Source organism: Akanthomyces muscarius (genome assembly GCF_028009165.1).
Source record: "Akanthomyces muscarius strain Ve6 chromosome Unknown contig_10, whole genome shotgun sequence".
Taxonomy (NCBI): domain Eukaryota; kingdom Fungi; phylum Ascomycota; class Sordariomycetes; order Hypocreales; family Cordycipitaceae; genus Akanthomyces; species Akanthomyces muscarius.
In genome coordinates this window covers 28,350-48,234 of record NW_026611616.1, presented here as the reverse complement: position 1 = coordinate 48,234, position 19,885 = coordinate 28,350, and the positions used below count along the sequence as shown (strand labels likewise).

The window sequence follows — 19,885 nt, the reverse complement described above, 5'->3', positions numbered from 1 at the left end:
GTAGCCAGCCAGCACATAATCAAACCCAAACCCGAAGCTCCAACCGACCCGTACAGGCTAGAATACGATCATCCCAGGATGCACTGTATTAGGGACAATATTTAATACGTGGGCAGACTGATTTTTCGGTCCATCAAACGCTTTTCTCTCGCAAGCTCCAATCGTTAAAACATAGTAAATAGCGCATCATTTTATTAACTTGTTAAGCGCAGCCGGATTACCGGGAACGATTGGCCTTACGGCTTCTGAAGGGAAGCCACTAGCCACCTACCAGTTCGAGGGCCACACGAACAAGTGGGAGAAAGGAAGCTGCCATCGGACTAGAAACGGCTAGCTCGGCATGGCAAAGCCCGAAATCCGCTAACGAACGTAGAAGTATCGCCATAGTTTGTAGATTAAGTGAGAGGAAACACAGTTTGCTACTAGTACGGTACCTGTTGCGTCGTTTGTGACGACTGATAGATGCTTTTCGCTGTGCTGACTCTTTGGCCACGAGCTCCTCGACTTCGGACCTATGCCCTGTTTCCACCACTGCCGTAGACTCAACCTGGCTCTGCCTGTCGTCACTGAGTTGGCTGACTTGCAATGTCAAGGCAGACTCGAAGGCAAACTTAAAGCGGACTCCAAGGCGGACTTCAAGGCGGACTTCAAGGCCTATGCAGCCCCACACATTACAGGAGGCTGGCGTGATGCACAGCCTTCTTTCCGCTAGCTACACATGTTCCTTTTGCTGCATACACGTGATGTACCATTGCTCGACGAAGATTAACCGAAATCCTGGCCTATTTTTTTTACACAACTATTTTCTTACCTCGACCTTACCACTTGCCCGTTCTAAGTCGTGCTATCTGGTCCGTTTGTTAGGATCTGTTACCATGGACGGAGCCGAAACTGGGACGGTCCGAAGCGACTCACAGCCGCTCGGGGTGAAGATCCGAGTGAGTTCCTATTTCATGCCACAAAAGATTTCCCATTTTTTAATCTTGACCTCAAACAGTTGCAATACGACAAATTTAGCGACGCTGCCTCTTCGTACGGGAGATCAATTTCCGCATTTCTCCTGGTCAAGGGTTGGAACGCGCGATACGTTTTCATGCTCATCGGCTTGGCGATGCTTAGCAGGGCATTCGTTGCTGCAATCATGGCTGCTCGAACTGGTAGCATTGAAAATGCGCTAACGGCTGGAATCTATGCTTGTGGACTTGGTGGTACACTGATCGCGGTTCTTATTCTACTAAGTACTCTATTTTGACGGCGCCATTGCTGAAGGATTAGACGGACATGGCGAGCTGCATGGCTCTCGAGGTTGCTTGTAGCGTGCCTGTACCAACAGCGCTTGTTTACCACCACAGCTTACTTTTGCCCGCTGTAGTGATGCACTATTCGGTGACAACCATTTAAATAGCCAGGCTCGTCGACCAGGCAGACTTGTGTTGGAACAGTATCATGCTTCGAACAAACAGGTTTCTGGTTAGATCAATACGGACAGCAGCGGCTTCTTCCCTGCCACTGGGGGGGTTTTTGGTAAAGACGATGACACAGTGGTCTGCCGGCGGGCTCGGTTGCTGTGGGTTAGCCTGTTACATCAGATCTCTGCGCTAAAGAGCGTATCCAGTAGAGGCTGCGTGCCCAGTCATAAAAGTAGTGGAAGTTGAGTTGGTGCTGGCAGCCTCGTGTGAAGCCACGCCCACAGCAAGGCAGCCACTTTTTTGGTCTGGGATAGGGGGTGAGGCAAGGGTATTTCGAATACACTAATCCGAAACTGACCTTCTACTAAAACTGTGGCAGGCTATCAGTGGCCGCAACATGATGGTACAGCACAGTACCTCCAATAACGGCACTGTAGCTCGAGTGTCGAGACCTTTGCCATTGCCACGTTTAGTGCTCTGATTCTTGGCCGCCAACTGCCTGGCTCGGCCATGCTCACGACAGACTCACCCGTGCATTGTTGCAAGATGACCTAAAAGCATGGCCTGCACGTAATAGAAGTTGAAGGTGGACATATTGGGCTTTCTTTCAAGCATTCTCGACTCTAACCGTCAACTTTGATTAAAAAGCATAGCAGCCGCGACATTGAATCTGACGGCTTATGCGCTGGTGGTCTGTGCGCATTTGCCTAAAACAATCAGTAGATGGAGCACCCTCGCAGCAACGGACAGGATTCAAGCTACGCAGCTCACGGAGTAAACACACATAGTTATTGTGGAATTTTAATGCCCATGGTACAGTTCACCATTCGTGACCTTCTACCAGTAACTGCTTAGAGACTCTCCCATTTTGTGGAGCTTGACGCGGGTAGATGATGACCTGATCCACCAAAGTCAATGTATCCTTGGGCGAAGAGCAGTCGGTAACAGTCTCGAGGCAGATTGCGGGCTGATCGGTTCGACCTTTGTGGAAGATCCAACCTAATTTCGGGAGGTGATATCACCGCAAATCGAAATGGTTAGGCTACTTTGTCCACGACCATTGTCAGTTGCGCATTCTGCCCAGCCGCTGCAGTTCCGACGCGCCAATAGACTCAATGTTCCCGATTACGCCGGCGAGCTTTAGTCGGACAAGATCTCTGGAAATAAATTGGTTGATGGACTGTAATGGCGAGTGTCTCCCGCATGCCATTTGACGCGGGCATGCGTCGTTGGCGTTCCATCGGTGCTAAAGCCGTGGGTACGTAACTTAGTAGAGAGAGGTGTGGTGAAATGGCAGCTTGTGGAAGCTCTACAGCACTTTCCAGCCATACACAACATGCGCTATGGCAATGAATCTCCATCAGGTAGAGACTTTGGCAGGGCTGTGCCGTCCTGGGACTCTCTGAGCCCGGTAGCGCGGAAAATCCTGGCAGAACCCGAGAGCCATCCCCGGTATATGCGCAGTGAAGAGCAATTTTGGGCATTGTTGGAGGCACTGTGCGAAACAGGCCACTCTGTGCACCTGGGCGGCGTTCATGGGAAACAGCTGGATCTCAAGCGTTGGAACGAGACCGCACCAGCACTGGAATGCCACAAGCAGCTACCAGCACTCCATGATCTCTCTCTCGAGTTTGCCTTCGCGCAGCATGGGCAAGACGAAATTACGCAACTGTCTGACATGATCACGCATGCCCCATCACTGCGAACTCTCCGGCTGTCCTTTGATATTTCTCTTTCGACGATCCGAGAGCGGTGATTTACCTTCCTGACGTCATTAGCGACAGAGCAGAGTTGGGCTGCCTCCGGGCTTTGTCACTGACTGCAGTCAGAACCACCGAGGGCTGTTTGCGAAAGCTCATGCGAAGGCTGTCAAAGACCCTTCAGTCTTTAGAGCTGTCGACCATTCAGTTCAAACAGGCGAGTCCCCCGGATGAGCATGGAAGGGGCTCGTGGATTCTATTTATGAACTTCCTCGAGGAAGAGATGATGTTAGGTCACATTCAATTTAGCGGTTCATTAACGAATGGATGGAGTGAAGCATGGGTGACAGGGGACGCAGGTGATGTTGATATTGGGCTGGATGGCACAGAGACCACAAAAACAATCGCTAAAGACTGTTTAAAGTATCAGATTGAGCGTTATGTTACACACAGAGGACCGTCGCCGTTTGTCGAAAAGACAGGGGATGAATACTATGGATGCTATTCTCTGAATAAGCTGCGCTAGAAGCTCAAGCTGGACAATTCATGGGGATTCGAGGAGCGTTTGCTTGCCTAGTCTTCTCCTTCGAGCGGGGCACTCCGTAGAGCGATAAGCCGGCCGTGTGAGTGGCTACAGTAAATAAGGACGGTTTGCGTTCCGAGGGTTATATAACTTCCTTAGTTTTTACCACTGGCAAGTTTCTTTGTGGTTGAGAAGGGAGCGCTCGTGCGTCATTGAAAAACTTGCTTAGTATTGGGCATAAGAAATTTCTCCATGGATCAATACGTAGAACAAAAACGACTGCGAGAAATTGGTAGGGCGACTCATTTCAGATTTTCGGGATCAGAGACCGCATGGGCACCAGGACGCGGCGCGGATCAGAGTGCAGACCAAGGTACTGTCGACGAGGGCCAGAGCGCGGGTCAGGGTATCGCTACAATGTACAAAGAGGCTAGAAAGAGGAAACAGTAAGGCAGGCGTCCAACTAGAGCTATGGATCGATACATTCACATCAACGGGAGCATAACCTCGTGGTATGCACGGAGTGCTGACAGGCATAAACGCCAGATAAAGGGGCAATCAACTACCTGCGAAACAACTAGCATACCGATTCCAGGTGCAGGGGAGGAAATACGCCAGCCTGCCTCGACAAAAGGGGCGGCTGGGCTGGGCTGGGCTGGGTAAATTAGGTGGCGCACACTACACACCCCCCTGTAGAGGTAATGTAACTTGCGTTGCCACCTATTTTCCAGGGCAATTGAAGTATATATTCATTGCCCTTTATTAGAGGGCAGGCAGATAGACAAATCGACCCCATCCTGATGCGATGACGGCGCCAACGATGCCCATTCATTCGATAACCCAACCGATGCCACAATCGATCGACGCGTACTGCAGTGATTCGCTTTTCCCTCTTTCGCTTATTCGGTTTAGAGCTCGAGCTAAGAGGCTCGCGTGAAATGAATGCGTGTCTTGGCGGGACGCGTGGCCACGTACACACGCGCCCTGACTGTTCGACGTGATAGCTTGGCGCCTCAGCCCATGCCGGCGGTCTGACGCAAATTAGAGAATACTCGGGGGCCCTGCCACGACGCGGCTCGAGAAGTACTACACTCGTACACAAGGCAACTCCAAGACTGGTCCTCTACTCTGTCAGTTGGGCAAAGTATCTTGCCCGATGCGGACACGGCTTCGTAACAGAGTTCAGCCCTCGCCGGTGTTGCTTGGCGGTGGTGCTGGCCGCCTACCACAGCGGCAGCCTTGCATTCAACGTACCCGCACACTGGTTTTCTGTGGCCTTTCGGGCTAGTTATAACCACAATGCTAGGCGGCCCTCCCTATCATCCACTGCATGAGCAACGTAGGCATGCATGTTCGTGCCAGGCAAGTGGACAGACTGGCGGTAGTGTCGACCACCCCGAGTGAGCACCCTTTCACACCGAAAATTTGCTCTTGACAGGGTAAAGAGTCACTCACCACAGAGATAAGTGGATAGCGAAAATTCTGGCTCATCCATTTACATATAAATATTATTAGGGAGAGCGGTCGGTCGGCAGGAAGGGCTTGCAAACAGGCAGATCGAATGGGTCAGCTCTATTGCTCGGCCAGTCACTCATCAGGGCAGGCTGCAGAGGAGGAAGAAGCCCGTGTCATCTGCTAATGATTACTCGATTCCAGCTCGATTGCACGACGCTCGAATGCAAGCACTTAAATCATCGGCATTGTTTGACCGAAGGTATGATGAATACGTCACTGACTTGAGCCTCTGTCACGAATGTTTTGTGTAAGCTCTACGTGCAAGACCACAAGTTGTGAAAAGGCATTACGTCGAAGTAAAAAGGGATTTGACGTTGAGCTCGGGGTCTCGATACGTAGCCTACCTCCCCTGCCTCGCGCGCGATTTGCAGGGCTACCTGTTACCGGAGTCGAATTGGGCGCGGATGCCGGCCAGCTGGCGTCGGCGCCTATGCTGCCAGGTGATCCAGTACCCTGATAGCTCAGCTGCTTCCAGGCAGTAGCCTGCTGTCAGGCCGTATTCGGCATGGCATTGACAATCGAATAACAGCGTGCTCGCAAGACAAGAAGCATGTCACTGCTAGGGCGTAGTCTTTGCATTGGTAGGCGCTAGTCGGAGAAATGGCGTGAATCTATTCTCACAGGATTGTATTCGCTGTCAGAGTGTTATCAACCCTACTCTTGGACGAGCAGGAGCGGAGAGAGACACCAAGACAATCATCAGTAATTAAACCTGACTAGTCAACTACACATGAATCTGAACGGGGCTTCGTGCAACGTTGCCGGGAAAATCGCGGACGGAAGCTTCTAGAAAGCCGTAGAATGTTCGCATAAGATGGATTGCAGCCTTTCGCCTGAGGGCATGCAGTCTGGTCTCTGACCCCAGCGGCAGCGGAGGAGGGAGCGCAACTGGAATTTCAAGGTCGGCGTGGGCGCGGGATTAAATGTTATAAAAATCCCGAACTAGCCTAAATCTAACACGGTCTCTGTCCTACACCCCAACCACTGTAGCGATGTATCGCTTTGACCAGTATGGACACGTAACATAGTTTATGTTAAATTGAATCTGACGTGCGGTTACAGAAATATTTATTCCGGCTACAAGAATAGCTGCCGTGGCTGACGAGTCGGGCAGCAAGTGGTCCCCAAGCACAGGCTAGCCAAGGTTGCTCGACCCTACCCGATTCCCACACCGAGTGGCGGCCGCCACCGAGGTTAGCGCAGGCGATAACACCGTAAACTGCACCTACTTCTCCACAAGGGCGTGCCTCGGAAAAAAGATCATTTCTCGACGAGGGTGGTTATTTCCGTGACAGTATCCGTAATGCAGCAGGCCTTCCAACTCAGTGGAATCCCCGCACACACGAGAAGTGACGGGCACAATCCGAGATCTTGATGCAGCAGCTCGTGACTGCGTAATGAAAACCTGCTACTGTATCAGCTGGGCAGTAGAGCCCTCATTTACTTCCTTTTATTGCTGTGACGCGGAAGAAATCCCTTAACAAATTGGCGCATAGTCTCCTAGAATTGCCACCGAACTCAAGCCCGCGGCTCTCGATGGGTCTTTCTCAGGCGCTTCTTAACCTTTGCAAATATTTTCAGCACGTAGATATCGTGGTACGCCTGTGGGCCCCAGGCGCCTGAAATTAGTGCAGCCTGCGCCGTTTACTTCTGTTCGCTGCATGATGCCGACCGTCAGTTGTGCACTTGGTCACAGGAGCAGGGGACTAGCCATCGCTTGGAACGGATTGATTGTCTCAAAGTGGTATCAAATAATTGGCGAGAAAATATCCTACGGTAATATATGCCATTCAAACTTTCCGCTACCTGCATGGCAAACATTCGCTGAATCTCGCTTGGCTTGAGCTGTGGAACCGCAACTTGGTCTGTCTACTGTAGCCAACCCGGTGTAATCCTCTGCTTCGAGAACGAGAACCGCCGCCGACTAATCCACTCTAATACGTTTCTATTCAGCTTTTTCAGCATGGCCTCCAGCTACTGCATGTTGAAAATGGCCCTTCAGGCTCATACGAAATCACAAAGAAACAGACAGAGTAAGCACGCCTTCGCATCTAGGGTATGCGACATACATCTCCAAGTCGTGAGCAAACTGCAGCACGAACCAGTCACCTCGCCGCACAGAGGGAACTCTGCAGTGATTGACCGTCTGGAGTAGCTTCAGACAAACGCGAGAAAGTTCGTGGCTGCATTCCTGCGTGCGGAGGAGAGCGTTCTGGACTACTTCCTCTCCCACGGCCCACAAGTTGAGGCCTACCAAAATATCACTACATTCCTGCCATTTATTTGCTCACCTTCTGCTCTTCTTGTGCGGTTTGCTAATGATCTTCTAAGAGCATTCTGTTTTATTGCATTGAATAACCCTGCTCCCCTCCCCCAAAAAAAGAAGACAAACCCTAAGGAAAAAAAAAGAAGATTTTGCTACTATTTGCTTCGCCTGCTCCGGGCCACAATAATGCCTCCGACGCCCACCATCTCCAAACAGGGGATTGAGAGCATCATTCACCATGTTTTCCTCCCACCCAAAGTCCCTCAGGCCGCTGAAGACGATGATGAAGTCACCTTCTCAAATGAACTTACCCTTCTCAAGCTGGCTGGCGATGCACTCGCTTCCTTCTCCGCCCATGTCGCGCCTGATGAGACGCCCGCCGTGGAAAAAGCACATCAAGCCGTGCTCCAGCTCTATACCCTCAAAGACCTCTCACAGGAAAAACTTCAACAGGCATTTGGAAATCTATGCAAAGATGGTATACTTTGTCCCCCTCTCGCAAAATCGATACCGTCATTGGGCGTAACTAATGAACTGTTTCTAGGTGGCTATCTTCCTCTTCACGTCCATGCCCAGAACGCTGCCATTCTTGTGAGCCGCGAAGACAAGACTATCGTGTTTGAATTCTTTGAGCTCAGTCCTACCAACCAAGCCGTCATGAGTACCGAAGGCCGTCTCCGACGCCGTTTCCCTGCCTCCGCGGTCTCGTTCGCTCTATCAGTTTTTCACAACGATGACATCCATGCAGCGCTCGCCGCCGCCATTGACAAGATGAATCGGCAGCAGGTCGCCGAAATGAGGCCGCGCGCGAGGAAATCTAGGCATGATCAAATTGAAGAGCGCGACACCAACAATCCCAGCATCGTCACCGACTTCCTTGCCACCATCCTTCGCACAAAGGGTGATGTGGTACAAGTGCCCGTCCTCGCAAAGAACACTCGAGAGCAAGTCAACTGGCAAGATGCGCGGCTGCCCTGGAGACGCTCTCCATCCTGGCTGCTTACACGTGTCGCTATTCAGACTATTCTCTCGCGCCACCATGATGACGCTCTCTACAAACAATTTATGGTCTTCTTCATGGCGCAAATCTTGGCTGCGGCTCTGCCGCGATCACTTCCCCGCGAGGTCATCTACTGTATGGTAGCCAAAATCTCCGGTCGCTTGCAGAAGATGGAGAGGACTTCGAGCAGGCCGTGGTTACAGTCAGTGGAGTCAGTCGTTGCTGCCGCAGTCTTGTCAATGGAGCAGTCATGGGAGGCAACTAACCAGCAGGCGGACCCACCGCAAGACATCAAGCTCATTCCCTCCAAGTTGCTCGACCGCGACACGCGTATCAAGCTTCCCGCTCTGGACAAGTTTATTGAATCCTTGGGCTTGCGTAAACCAATTGTGAATGACGGGTCATTCACGCCAACTTGGTCAGTGCCGGAATGGACATCATCAAGTCTCCCTGATCCTGCTTTTCGTCAGACTGGCGACGGCGCTGTCGTTGACCTTTTCGCTTTTGAAGCCTGGGTTGCCGTCTACTTGGATACATGGACTTCATTGCATTTGGACAAGGAGGCAACTCCATCAGCCTTGTTCAAATTGATGGAAGCATATCACTCTTCCGCACTGAACCATTATTGTCACAGCCCTAGGTCCATCTCTCTGATGGTTCTCACCATTCTGGAACTCTGGGTCGCCTGTGATAAATCCGTCTGCAAATCTCAACCTCTCCTAATGGAATATACACACCAAATGCCAATTGATATCCTTCAGTCGCTCATCTTACCATCTAAGTCCCAGATGGAGCGGCTCCATCGCGCCGAGACGTACATGCAAGACCGTCACAGCTCTGCCCTGCGACGAGCAACGCCTTCGATCTTCCACTCTTTTGGCCAGCCGAAGTCCTTTGGTGTCAAATTCTTTTTATCATCAGCTCATCATCAGAGCGTCAAGACCACTATCGAGGCTCGGGCGCAACGCGAAAGACAAGCCAAAATCGCGGAGTTCCAGCAAAAGAGTGCGCAATACAGGACTCTCATGCAGCAGAGTCAACAGCGCCAATGCGAATATTACACAGGCTACAATCGGAGAAACGGCGTTACATTCACCAATCATGATAACAACTGCCAGAAGTGCAGACTCCGAAAACAAGCCGAAGCCATCAGTATCACCGTGCACGAGTGGCCGCTTCCAGACGCCCCCGAGCTGGCACAGAATGTGGTCTTCGAATTGCACGTTCCTCACGCGTTTAGTATATGGCGTGATGCTACTGCATTTGTCGTCTTGACCGTTTTGCAATTTCAACAGCCCGATTCGACCGAAGCCGCTCCGGAAGAGTACTTGTATAGGTACATGGCCCGCGATTTCACAAGCTCAAGTTCATGCGGCCGATTTACTCTGGCCTCAATAGCCAAATCAAACCAGAGAACTCACAGAAAAATGCAATCACTTCAAACTGTATCAGAAGACGATATTCTACTGGAAAATGGCCTGCGTTATAAATACTACGACCAAATTGCCTCCAAATGGGTGGTCCCGTTTGCTGAGACACAGATCCTGTCCACTGAATGCACATATCAACTTTCGAAGCCATGCAGCAGCCTGCAGCAGTTTATAATCCGTCCGCACCAGAATCCAAATGGCATGACAGCAAATCATGCCATATCGCAACAATCAGAGTGCCCGGAGTATCTCTCACTGGAGGAGTTTAAAGCCTTGGCAGTCTTGCCTTGTGGATATCGTATCCAATGGCTTAACATCTTGGCGCAACTGCACATGCCGATAATCAATTTTACAAACCCCGACGTCGTTCTTATGATACTTCAAGCAAGCCAGCAAGCTGGACCGCCCAGCAAAGATGGTATCTACAGAGCGGGGCACTGGCCGCTCAATGATGAGGCATTTGCTCTTGCTTTTCTGAAGGGCCTTGATGCTTCATTGGGAAGAACAAGTGAGAATTGGGAAGCCTACCATGCGTTGGATTGTCTGGTCCTTTTGGCTTCAAGGCTGCTGTCACTTTCCCCGACGGCTGCCGTCTCTTCAAAAGGCCTTCTATTCTTGGCCGCTTGTCGACAGGTAGCTGCACATTGGCTAGCACTACTGAAGGAAAGGGTAAAAGGCTCAGAGAATGGAGAGCTTCGAAATGCGCTTCTTTCAAAAGTGCTTTCCATTGCACAAATTTGCGTCGCTTCCTTTGACGTTGATGAGTGTCATCTGCACAATATCCTTGAATCTTCGTCACAAGCTGCGGTGCTTCTCGAATCGTCCATTATTGCATATGACGCCTCCGTGGGAGACTCAAGCTCAGATACTGAATCTATCCGCTTGAAAAGAACATTATTCAAGGCGCGTAATCTTCTCAAAAATTCTATTGCTTTAGAGAACAGCCCATCGCTCGATATGGCGCTGCGCAAGACTTGGGCTGGCTACCCTGGTGGTGCAGCTTGGAGCACATGGTCGAGCAAACATGAGCATTGGCTGCTTGCCTCGACTTCAACAAGCGAGGAAGACATTCCGCTACGTGTTCAATACAATCTTCTTACCGGAGAACTGTTGGTGAACGGTCTCCCTTTGTCCCGTTTGCCAACGCCGTACCAGCAACATCCGACTTACGCAACGCTTTTTGGCAAGGCTGCACTGGAGATTCTGCCAACCAACATACCTGGAATGGCCTTCTCGTCGAAAAATCTGCATCATGGATATGCACTATTTTTTGGTTTGAGCAATACCGCGAACAACGACACGCTTGTCGTAGCTAAGTCTGATTCACAGCTATACGATCTCATTCCGGCTCGAGTCTTTACGCATGATCTACCGGATTCTTTCGTGAGCAATCATGTTCACTGGTACTCCAGAAGCTCACAAAGTATTGAGTTTCGTGACAAGAATGCTCCTTGGGGAGCATCACCGGAATGCAACTGGATTCTGCGACGCGAAGGAAGTGACTGGGTTCTTGGACGTAAATATGGACGGGTGCTCATTGGTACTCAAACAGAGTCGGTGAAGTACTTCTCCAGCATGCTGAAGCCCTTGGAAGAGAAGCATCATCTGCATTTCATACTAGACAAGAGGTCAGGCTCTGTCGCTATTGAGATGGCGCGTCTCAAATTGGACTTCTATATGGAGCCTGATTCTACCAAAGTCCAGTCGCGTCAATTCCGTGGGATGTACATCGACTCTACTACCAGAATTAACTGCTTTGTTGGATTGGATAGCAAACTTGTTTTGAAAAGTGACCTCGGTCAACGAAAAGTCCTCATCCCAGATGGCGATCCAACATGGTCTTGGGATGCTGAAACGAAACATACCCGGGTTTTCATACCTCCTGGAACTTCACGGAAAGTTCATTTGTACGAGATCGACACCCTACTGCAGCGTCTGGTAGACAACGGGAGCCTTCAGAGCAAGCTTGTGATTTGCTACCTGCATGCGCTTACCTCTTCGTGCTTACCGGATGGGCTCACGGGACGAACCGGCACAGAGCAGGCGCTGTTTCTTCTTCGCTCCGCTGCTCTTCGATCATTGAGTTTCTCTCATCTTGGGATAGCCTAAAACTGCAAAAAATTGCAAAACTCTCCCCAGCGAGGAAGTTCTATCCTCCGGAGCTAAAATGCATGGAATCTGTTACCTGGGATGAGACGTTGGGTTATTTGTGTCAAGACAACTCGTTTTACGAAGAAGTCCAGGCCATCTTTGGCCAAGCATCCGCGACAGCGTTGTTTTATCCTTCGTCATTCACTAAACTCCCTCAACTAGATCATGTCAATCCTAGACTAGGAAAACGACAGATGATTAGAGCATCCAGCTTTCAGACTTTCGGCTTCGGCGCCGAAAATCGTTTAGCGGAGAATGATGTCATCTACGACAGCCGTGACGCTCTTCAATTTTCGGTCAGATCTGAACGAGTATTCAGCATTGCGCATATGCTGTTTCGACCACAAACCGAACTCCTTGAAACTCTGAGCTTGAACCCTGCGAGCACCCTATGGAATTATCTCCATGGTACTGTTCTTGGGCCAAGCGGAGAAATGACCTCGAATGACTTGGGATACGACTCCAAATGGCTGAAAGACCAGAGCGATATCCTCCAGCGCCACTGGTGTCAGCTGCACCAGTTGTTTACACGGCCGTCGCAAATCAGTTTGTTCCAACTGTTGTTCTTTCTATCCACGCTTGCATACGCTACCTCTGGGAATACCTCAATACTCCAAATTTTGGTTGCCATCTTCAAGAGTAACGTGTCATCTAAACACGAAGAAGGCAGTCAGATCATGGCACTCAAAAATATCAAAATCCCACTCGCGAGTCACTTTAGCCTCCCAGAGGGCTGCACTGTGGATCGATCCTACCTGGTAAACACTGCCGAAGAGAACGGTTACGATTTTGTGGATTGTCCCGAATTCAGCTTGCTTCGTAATGAAGATGAGACTGATGCAGACTTGCACGAAAGGCGGCGCAATCTCTTCATCGCTCGGAGACATTCAGCCATCGGTCACTTCGCAGACGCAATGGCAAGCCAGTGGCTCTGTGAAACACCAGATTTAACAGATGCGGGGGTGTACTTCGACACACGTTCGGCAATTGCTTCGATCCAGCAAAAATGGAAGTTGTGGTTTGAAAACCATTGTTTCTACCAATATTTATGCAATATAGCTGCCGCCCTAGAGTCATATTCAATCACGAAAACCCCATTGCTGACCAAGAGCGCCCCTGCGGAGCCAATCTGGCGGACTCGAAACACACAGCCGTATATTGACACGGGTGATGTATTCTCTCTTTCCGACTTCACGCTCTCTTCTGTTGAAGGGACTACCTTGGACTTGTGCAAGCCCCTTTTCTCGGCTGTATCTGGTGCCAATCTAGGAGCATTGCTCAACCAGCTAAACACCACAGCCAGTTCAGAATACCCATATACACAAAAATATGTGCTGGAGCTAGAAAAGAGCCTGGAGGCTTTGAAAAGACGCTCAGCATCAAGCTCATTGAGACTTGAAATTTCTAGTATGCAGGGACCGTTGGCGGACAACGTACAACGGTGTCAAGACGAAGTGGATAGAATTTATTCCGCCTTGCACACCGGCATTCGCATGAGTCTACAACGACGATATGACGCTGGATCTATGTCTTCGTACGTATTCAAAACTCTAGCTACGTTCATGGCTCCGCGGATGTCTGTTTCGATCGTCTTAGGAAATTTGGCCGTCGCACCATGGCGGCAACTGTCAAATTCATGGCAAAAAGCCCTTGTTTTACAGGGTATTGCCATCACCAAACTTCAGCAGGCTTGTCGATTAGTTCGAATGACTAGTTCTACAGATCTCATCAAGGAACTGTTAAACTCGGGTCACAGCAACTGGAGTCCGCTGGACAGCCCAGAATCTTTGATTCTCGAGATTGAAAGCGGTATTATGATTCGAGAGGTTCAAGAAGAGATTGCTTCGCAGATGCGAGACAGACCATCCGGAGGAAACGCTGTCATGCAGTTGAACATGGGTGAAGGCAAGTCATCTGTGATTGTCCCGATGATTGCGGCGTGTCTTGCGGATGGCTACAAACTCGTACGCGTCATCGTGGCCAAGCCGCAGGCCAAAGAGCTGTCCCGAACCCTGGTCTCAAAACTTGGGGGTCTCTTAAGTCGACGAATTTATTACATACCATTCAATCGGTCTCTGAGATTGACCAGCCATCAAGTAAGAGATCTGGCGAATCTGTACAAGCAGTGTCGGGCGCACGGTGGAGTGGTGCTTTGCCAGCCAGAGCATCTTCTCTCTTTCAAACTCATGGCTATCGAATACCAATCTTTGGAAGATCGCAAAGATGCGGGCGCGGCGCTGCTAGGCTTGTACCACGAATTTGAGTCATGCGCGCGCGATATTGTGGACGAGAGCGATGAAAATTTCAGTCCCAAATTTGAGCTTATATATACAATGGGTGTGCAGCGACCAATTGAGCTGAGCCCAGAGCGCTGGACCACTTTGCAGAGAGTTCTGCGTATTGTCACCTCGATTATGATTTCTGTGCAGAAGCATTCCCCGGAATCCGTGGAGGTTACTCACAATGTTGCTGGCCGTTTCCCCAGAATGCGCATCTTGCGAGACGATGGGGCCATGCTTCTCCTTCGACGTCTTACGCAACAAATTTGCGATACAGGTCTCCCCGGCCTTCCCATCGCACGGCAAGACAGCGTTATGCGGGCAGCAATTTTTGACTATATCTTCTCAGCTGAGCTTTCCGAACATCAGATTTCTGCGGTAGAAGAATCTTGTTTTTTTACTGAGGCAATAAAGGGACCACTTCTTCTTGTTCGAGGCCTGATTGCCGGACGAGTGCTCATGTTCGCGCTGAAGCAAAAGAGGTGGAGAGTCAACTATGGCCTGGACGACAGCCGTCTTCCAAATACGAAACTGGCTGTTCCCTACCGAGCGAAAGACAGCCCGTCACCTAGGTCTGAATTCAGTCATCCCGACGTAGTGATCCTGTTGACTTGTTTCAGTTACTACTACAAAGGCCTGTCAGATGAGGAACTGCTGGCCGCTTTCGACCACTTGATGAGATCCGATCAGGCCGACATTGAGTATCAGGAGTGGGTAAGAGACGCTCCAGAACTACCTGGTGCGTTTCGAAGACTGGGCGGTGTCAATATCAAAGATATCGGCCAGGTCATCCAGCAGGTCTTCCCGCCACTTCGCTATGCCAAAGGTGCTATCGATTACTTTCTCTCACATCTTGTGTTCTCGAAAGAGATGAAAGAATTTTCACACAAGCTTTCGGCGTCGGGCTGGGACCTCGGGCAGCAAAAGCGCTACCCTACCACGGGTTTCAGCGGGACCAATGACTCTCGCCACGTCCTTCCACTCGACGTGAAGCAGCTTGACATCGAAGAGCAGACTCACACAAACGCACTGGTTCTCGAAAACCTGCTACGAGGGGAGAATAAGGTCCACCTACTGAAGTCACCCGCTCACGGGATCACGGCAGGTCGAGATGAGTATTCTTTCATCGACAATTTATTTACTTTTGTGGCGGACATTGAAAACGGAATGCACGTTATTCTTGATGTCGGTGCCCAGGTTCTAGAGCTCACAAACGTTGAAGTTGCGATAAAGTGGCTAGAGCTTCTACCCGAGGGTCATCAGCAAGAGGCCGTTGTTTATTTTAACGATCACGACGACATTTGCGTCATTGATCGGAAAGGAACGGTTGAGAGCCTGTGGACCTCGCCATACGGCGATCAGCTTGATCGATGCCTTGTCTTCCTTGATCAAGCCCATACTCGCGGGACCGACCTTCAGCTTCCCGAATACTACAGGGCCGCAGTCACATTGGGCCCAGGTCTCACAAAGGATGGGCTCGTTCAAGCTTGTATGAGAATGCGTAAGCTTGGAAACGGCCAGTCTGTTGTGTTTTGTCTGTCGCATGAAATGCAGTTACGTGTCAATCAGGCAGTGTGTAACGCGCCAAACGATGAAATTACCGTCGACGAAGTTTTACGGTGGTCCATCTACGAGACACATGCTGACCTGCAACGAGTGATGCCTCTGTGGGCTATTCAGGGGTCCCGATTCGAGCGACAGAAGAAAATATGGGCGAAATGCAAGAATCCCACGGGTATCAACATGTCCCAAGATCAGGCCGAAGAATTTCTTGAGGAAGAAGCGCGGACGATAGAGTACCGATATCAGCCGACTACCCACAACGCTGCAAAACAATCGAAGTTGCAATTTGGGCGATCGAGTTTAGAAAGCGAAGGAAACGAGGCATTGACTGCCATTCAGTCTCGATGTGAAGACTTCGGTGTGTCAAACGCTTATTCGGCCGTTCTTCAAGAAGAACAGGAGAAGAAGTTGGCGCCCGAGATTGAGCAAGAGCGCGAAGTTCAGCGGCCGGAACCAACTGTCCCGGAAAAGCACGAGATCCATCAAGACCTCATCGACTTTATTCGCGACGGCACAATACGCGAAAGGTCACCTTTCTCTCCGGCCTTCCTTGCACTCTCCGATACGAGCGTGGCCGACACGATCAACCTGACCCAGTTTCCTGGCTCTCTCCTCGCAACTACCGATTTTGCACGAACAGTCAAGATGGATGCTTCGCAAAAGAAGTTGCCGGGCGCTGGCGACTCCTACCAACGACCTATTCAATGGGTCCTCACGAGCTCGTGTACTACGGAGGAAACGAGGGCAGTCATCATCAGCCCCCACGAGGCACATGAGCTTGTGCCGCGAATTATGGTATCCAAGACCGTGAATCTGCATATTTATACTCCCCGGGCGAGCTTGGCCTTGAAGCCACTGGACGCTTTGAGGCTGTACACAGTGCCGGAGCTGCCTGCGATCTGGGACCTGCCGGACCACCTGCGACTGCAGCTGAACTTGTTTGCCGGGCAGCTCTACTTTTCGAGCTATGAGGGTTACAAAAACACCTGTGAGATGTTGAGCCTAGCTTGGAGGCCACCGTCGGGAGATGATGTCGCGGAAGCAGATGGCTTTATTCTCTTGGCATCAGCTGAAATAAATGCTGGCAATGATCGCCGGGCAACGTTTAGCAAGAGTCCTGTCAAAAGTCTCAAAACTCTCTTGATGGTTCTGCGTCGCGATTGCCAGGAAATTGACAAGACTCACTGGGGCAGGATCCTTGCCGGGGAGCTACTCACGGAGGCGGATTTTGACGAAACGGGTAAAATAGTATAACCGCAGGCGTTGGGTGCAAGTTCTAAGACTTTTTCTTAATCGATTATTCCGGAAAAGATTTGGTGGTATTCGCTTGGGGTTGGATGATTCTTTGAAAATTTTGTACTACTGGAAATCAATGTGGCGTTTTTGTCATGAGCTTAGGGTTACTTAGATTAGGGGGCGGTTTGGGGTCGGGTTAGACAGTTGGATAGCAAATAGAAAAAAACTTGGCAGAAAAAAAAGTGAAGTGACTAGCAAGAGTAAGAGCAAGAGGTGGGAACAGCGAACGGGCGGTAAGGATGCACGCTCTAAAAAGTTGATAGCTGACTGTAGCAGATTGTAATGGACATTTTGGTCGGCTCTACGAAGATTTTAGACTGCAAATCAGTGGTATTCCGGATTGCGCATGCCATCTTCCTGTTAACGTGCGGTAGGATGGAGCAGAAGCAGATCTGGCTCGAGACGACGCAGATATCAAGCTGCGATACGGCACGGGCCGCAGCGTTACACATCCCGGCTCCTAACGAGCGCGTTTTCCCCACCAAGGGCAAGGCAGCCAATGCAGACCATGGAAATGGATGGTCGGTACCCCTGTCAAAGCCACAGTACCTCCCGTTGGTCGAAATGCTCGGTCGGACCCCTTGTCCATAGCTCAGCCTCGTGTGATTGTGACGGCCATGTGTAAACAAAGAAGAGATGATCTGTTCAACTGCGACGCGTTACCACACTGCACCCGCTCGTTCTTTGTACGGCGAGTGTACAGGCGCAGAATAGGGGGTGGAAAGAGACAACAATGGCCAAGCGGTGGTGTCGTCGCACATTCTTTCCTGTCTGCGCCCAGGGGCTCTACCCTAGATAGAAGGATGCGGTTGCAATAGGACCCAACACAGCTATCTCTATGCTCTCTTGCTATAATAATAACCAAGTTTGAAAATAAAACGTGTATACAGGTACCCAACTACGTGATTTGAAGGATTGCCATGACGCGGCGAAAAGTGAGTCTCACCTCCGAAGAGCAACAACTTCGGCGGGAATTGGAGAGACAGCGGTCACTCCGTCGACGACAAGCCGCCACCCAAGCAAGACGAGACCAAACCATTGCCGAGGTGGCGCAAGAACCTGCCATCAGCATTATAGACACAGTCGATCATGCTGAAGAGCAGATCAGAGACAACGCGGCGTCAACACATGCCGGACAAGACAATGTCCTAGACACCGACGATGGTCAACGGCAAGACCAACAAAGCCGTTCGAAGGATCAACTTCAAAAGTCATGCGAGACATATGGTCTTCATAGTGCTGCTTTAGGCCGCGTTGAAGCACCTGACTTGACGAGGCAGAGTCCACCATGTCTGACAGCACCCGAGCAACGATACAACCTCCGTGAGCGCAAGAGCCCTACGCCGAACGCCTTCCTCTCAGACCAAACAACGAAAGTCTCAAGAGAGCACGAGAAAACAACGGTGAAGAGCGCACCTGTTTGCCTTGCTCTACGGCCTGCTACTGGCAGTGTCTCTATCCCGGATAAGCGAGGTGAAGACGCTCCACCTACACTGTCGGCGACCAAAACATCTTCCTCCACCCGTCGAGTCCAGCAACACAGGGCCAGGCAGCGCATTACGCGCTGGCAGGAGCACATCGACGAGGCAAACACACCCCAGAGTCAAGTGCGTATCCTGTCACCCGCTCCGATTGAACCGCCAGTCGAATCGACAAGTGCGACCTTCCCCACAGCGGCCGACCCGCCCGACCCGGGCGATGAGCACACTGCAGAGGAAGCTAATGGAGCGGACGCCACGCTTGTACGATCGGTGATTGTTGTGTCGACGGGCGAGACCTTTTTTGGTACCACCGCAGAGAATGACGAGGAAGAACGCGACCACCCGTCCGCCGCCGACGAGACGAAAAACGTGAACGAGACGGTCAGCGACTGCGCGGGTGAGCACCAAGACAACCATTCTGAGCCAGAATGCAGTGCGAGAGATGAGTCCGGCTTGTTTGTGTCGGATGAGAGTTGGGATCTCAGTGTGGAGGGGTATGTTGGGGACGATTCTACGCCGTGCGTCGAGACTTTGTCCTCTCCAGACGGACCTCAGCACGCACTACCCACTGAAGCTGGGTCAGCATCATCCGTTGCTCCCCATCCTCTTGATGAGATTGTTGCCGCCATTGAGTCGGCTGAGTCTACCGCCGGTCGTACCTTTCTCTCACGTCAATCCGATGCCTACCTGCGCATATTCCAAGAGATGCTGTCTGGTCGCTGCGCTTGTATGTATCCTCTACATACCAACATATCTGCAGAGCTGACGGAGCATATAGGTCAAGAGCCCCATCAGCAGTCGCCTGATGTAGACCGGGACTGCTTTTCCATACAGGAAATGACACAGTGGATCCGAGATAGGCTCGAGCCTGCACTGGAACCGCAGCACGAGCGAACCGAGTGTAACGATGGCTTATTTACTAAGTCACAGTAGGTCTGTTTCTTAGAGAGTAAGTCAGGCTTGAAGCTACAGGGTAGCACGTTGAGCAGTATCGTAGGCGTTCGTTAAGAGTAGAACTCTCAATAGTGAAACTATTGCTTAGATTGATCAATAGAGATCTAGACTACCTAGCTACTGGAATACCTCCTCCTTAAGTACCCGTCTATCTCTCTATTGTATTCCTTGGATCACTTGGATCACCAGTGATCCTGAGTGATCCATCCGATGAAGATGCTACCTTGGATCGCTGCTGGCTCACCGTGATCCACGGTGATCCAGTCACGTGACTTAGCATCCTAATCGGGCGACCTGCAGGCGCCCGTCTGGTCGCTC

General features: G+C 50.8%; 3 protein-coding genes across 3 annotated transcripts; all 3 read left to right on the top strand.

Moving 5' to 3' along the window:
* Window positions 1–875: 875 nt before the first annotated feature.
* LMH87_007529 (uncharacterized protein) lies at window positions 876–1,890 on the top strand (the record flags this gene model as incomplete). Its single annotated transcript, XM_056196696.1, has 6 exons — window positions 876–938; window positions 998–1,208; window positions 1,270–1,312; window positions 1,373–1,386; window positions 1,724–1,737; window positions 1,789–1,890. 6 exons carry the CDS (start codon window positions 876–878, stop codon window positions 1,888–1,890), a joined length of 447 nt encoding a protein of 148 aa, XP_056057575.1.
* Window positions 1,891–7,599: 5,709 nt separating this feature from the next.
* LMH87_007528 (uncharacterized protein) lies at window positions 7,600–11,210 on the top strand (the record flags this gene model as incomplete). Its single annotated transcript, XM_056195539.1, has 4 exons — window positions 7,600–7,891; window positions 7,958–10,351; window positions 10,562–11,116; window positions 11,173–11,210. 4 exons carry the CDS (start codon window positions 7,600–7,602, stop codon window positions 11,208–11,210), a joined length of 3,279 nt encoding a protein of 1,092 aa, XP_056057574.1.
* Window positions 11,211–13,700: 2,490 nt separating this feature from the next.
* Window positions 13,701–17,090, top strand: LMH87_007527 (uncharacterized protein; the record flags this gene model as incomplete). Its single annotated transcript, XM_056191903.1, has 3 exons — window positions 13,701–14,845; window positions 14,894–15,774; window positions 15,931–17,090. 3 exons carry the CDS (start codon window positions 13,701–13,703, stop codon window positions 17,088–17,090), a joined length of 3,186 nt encoding a protein of 1,061 aa, XP_056057573.1.
* Window positions 17,091–19,885: the final 2,795 nt, after the last annotated feature.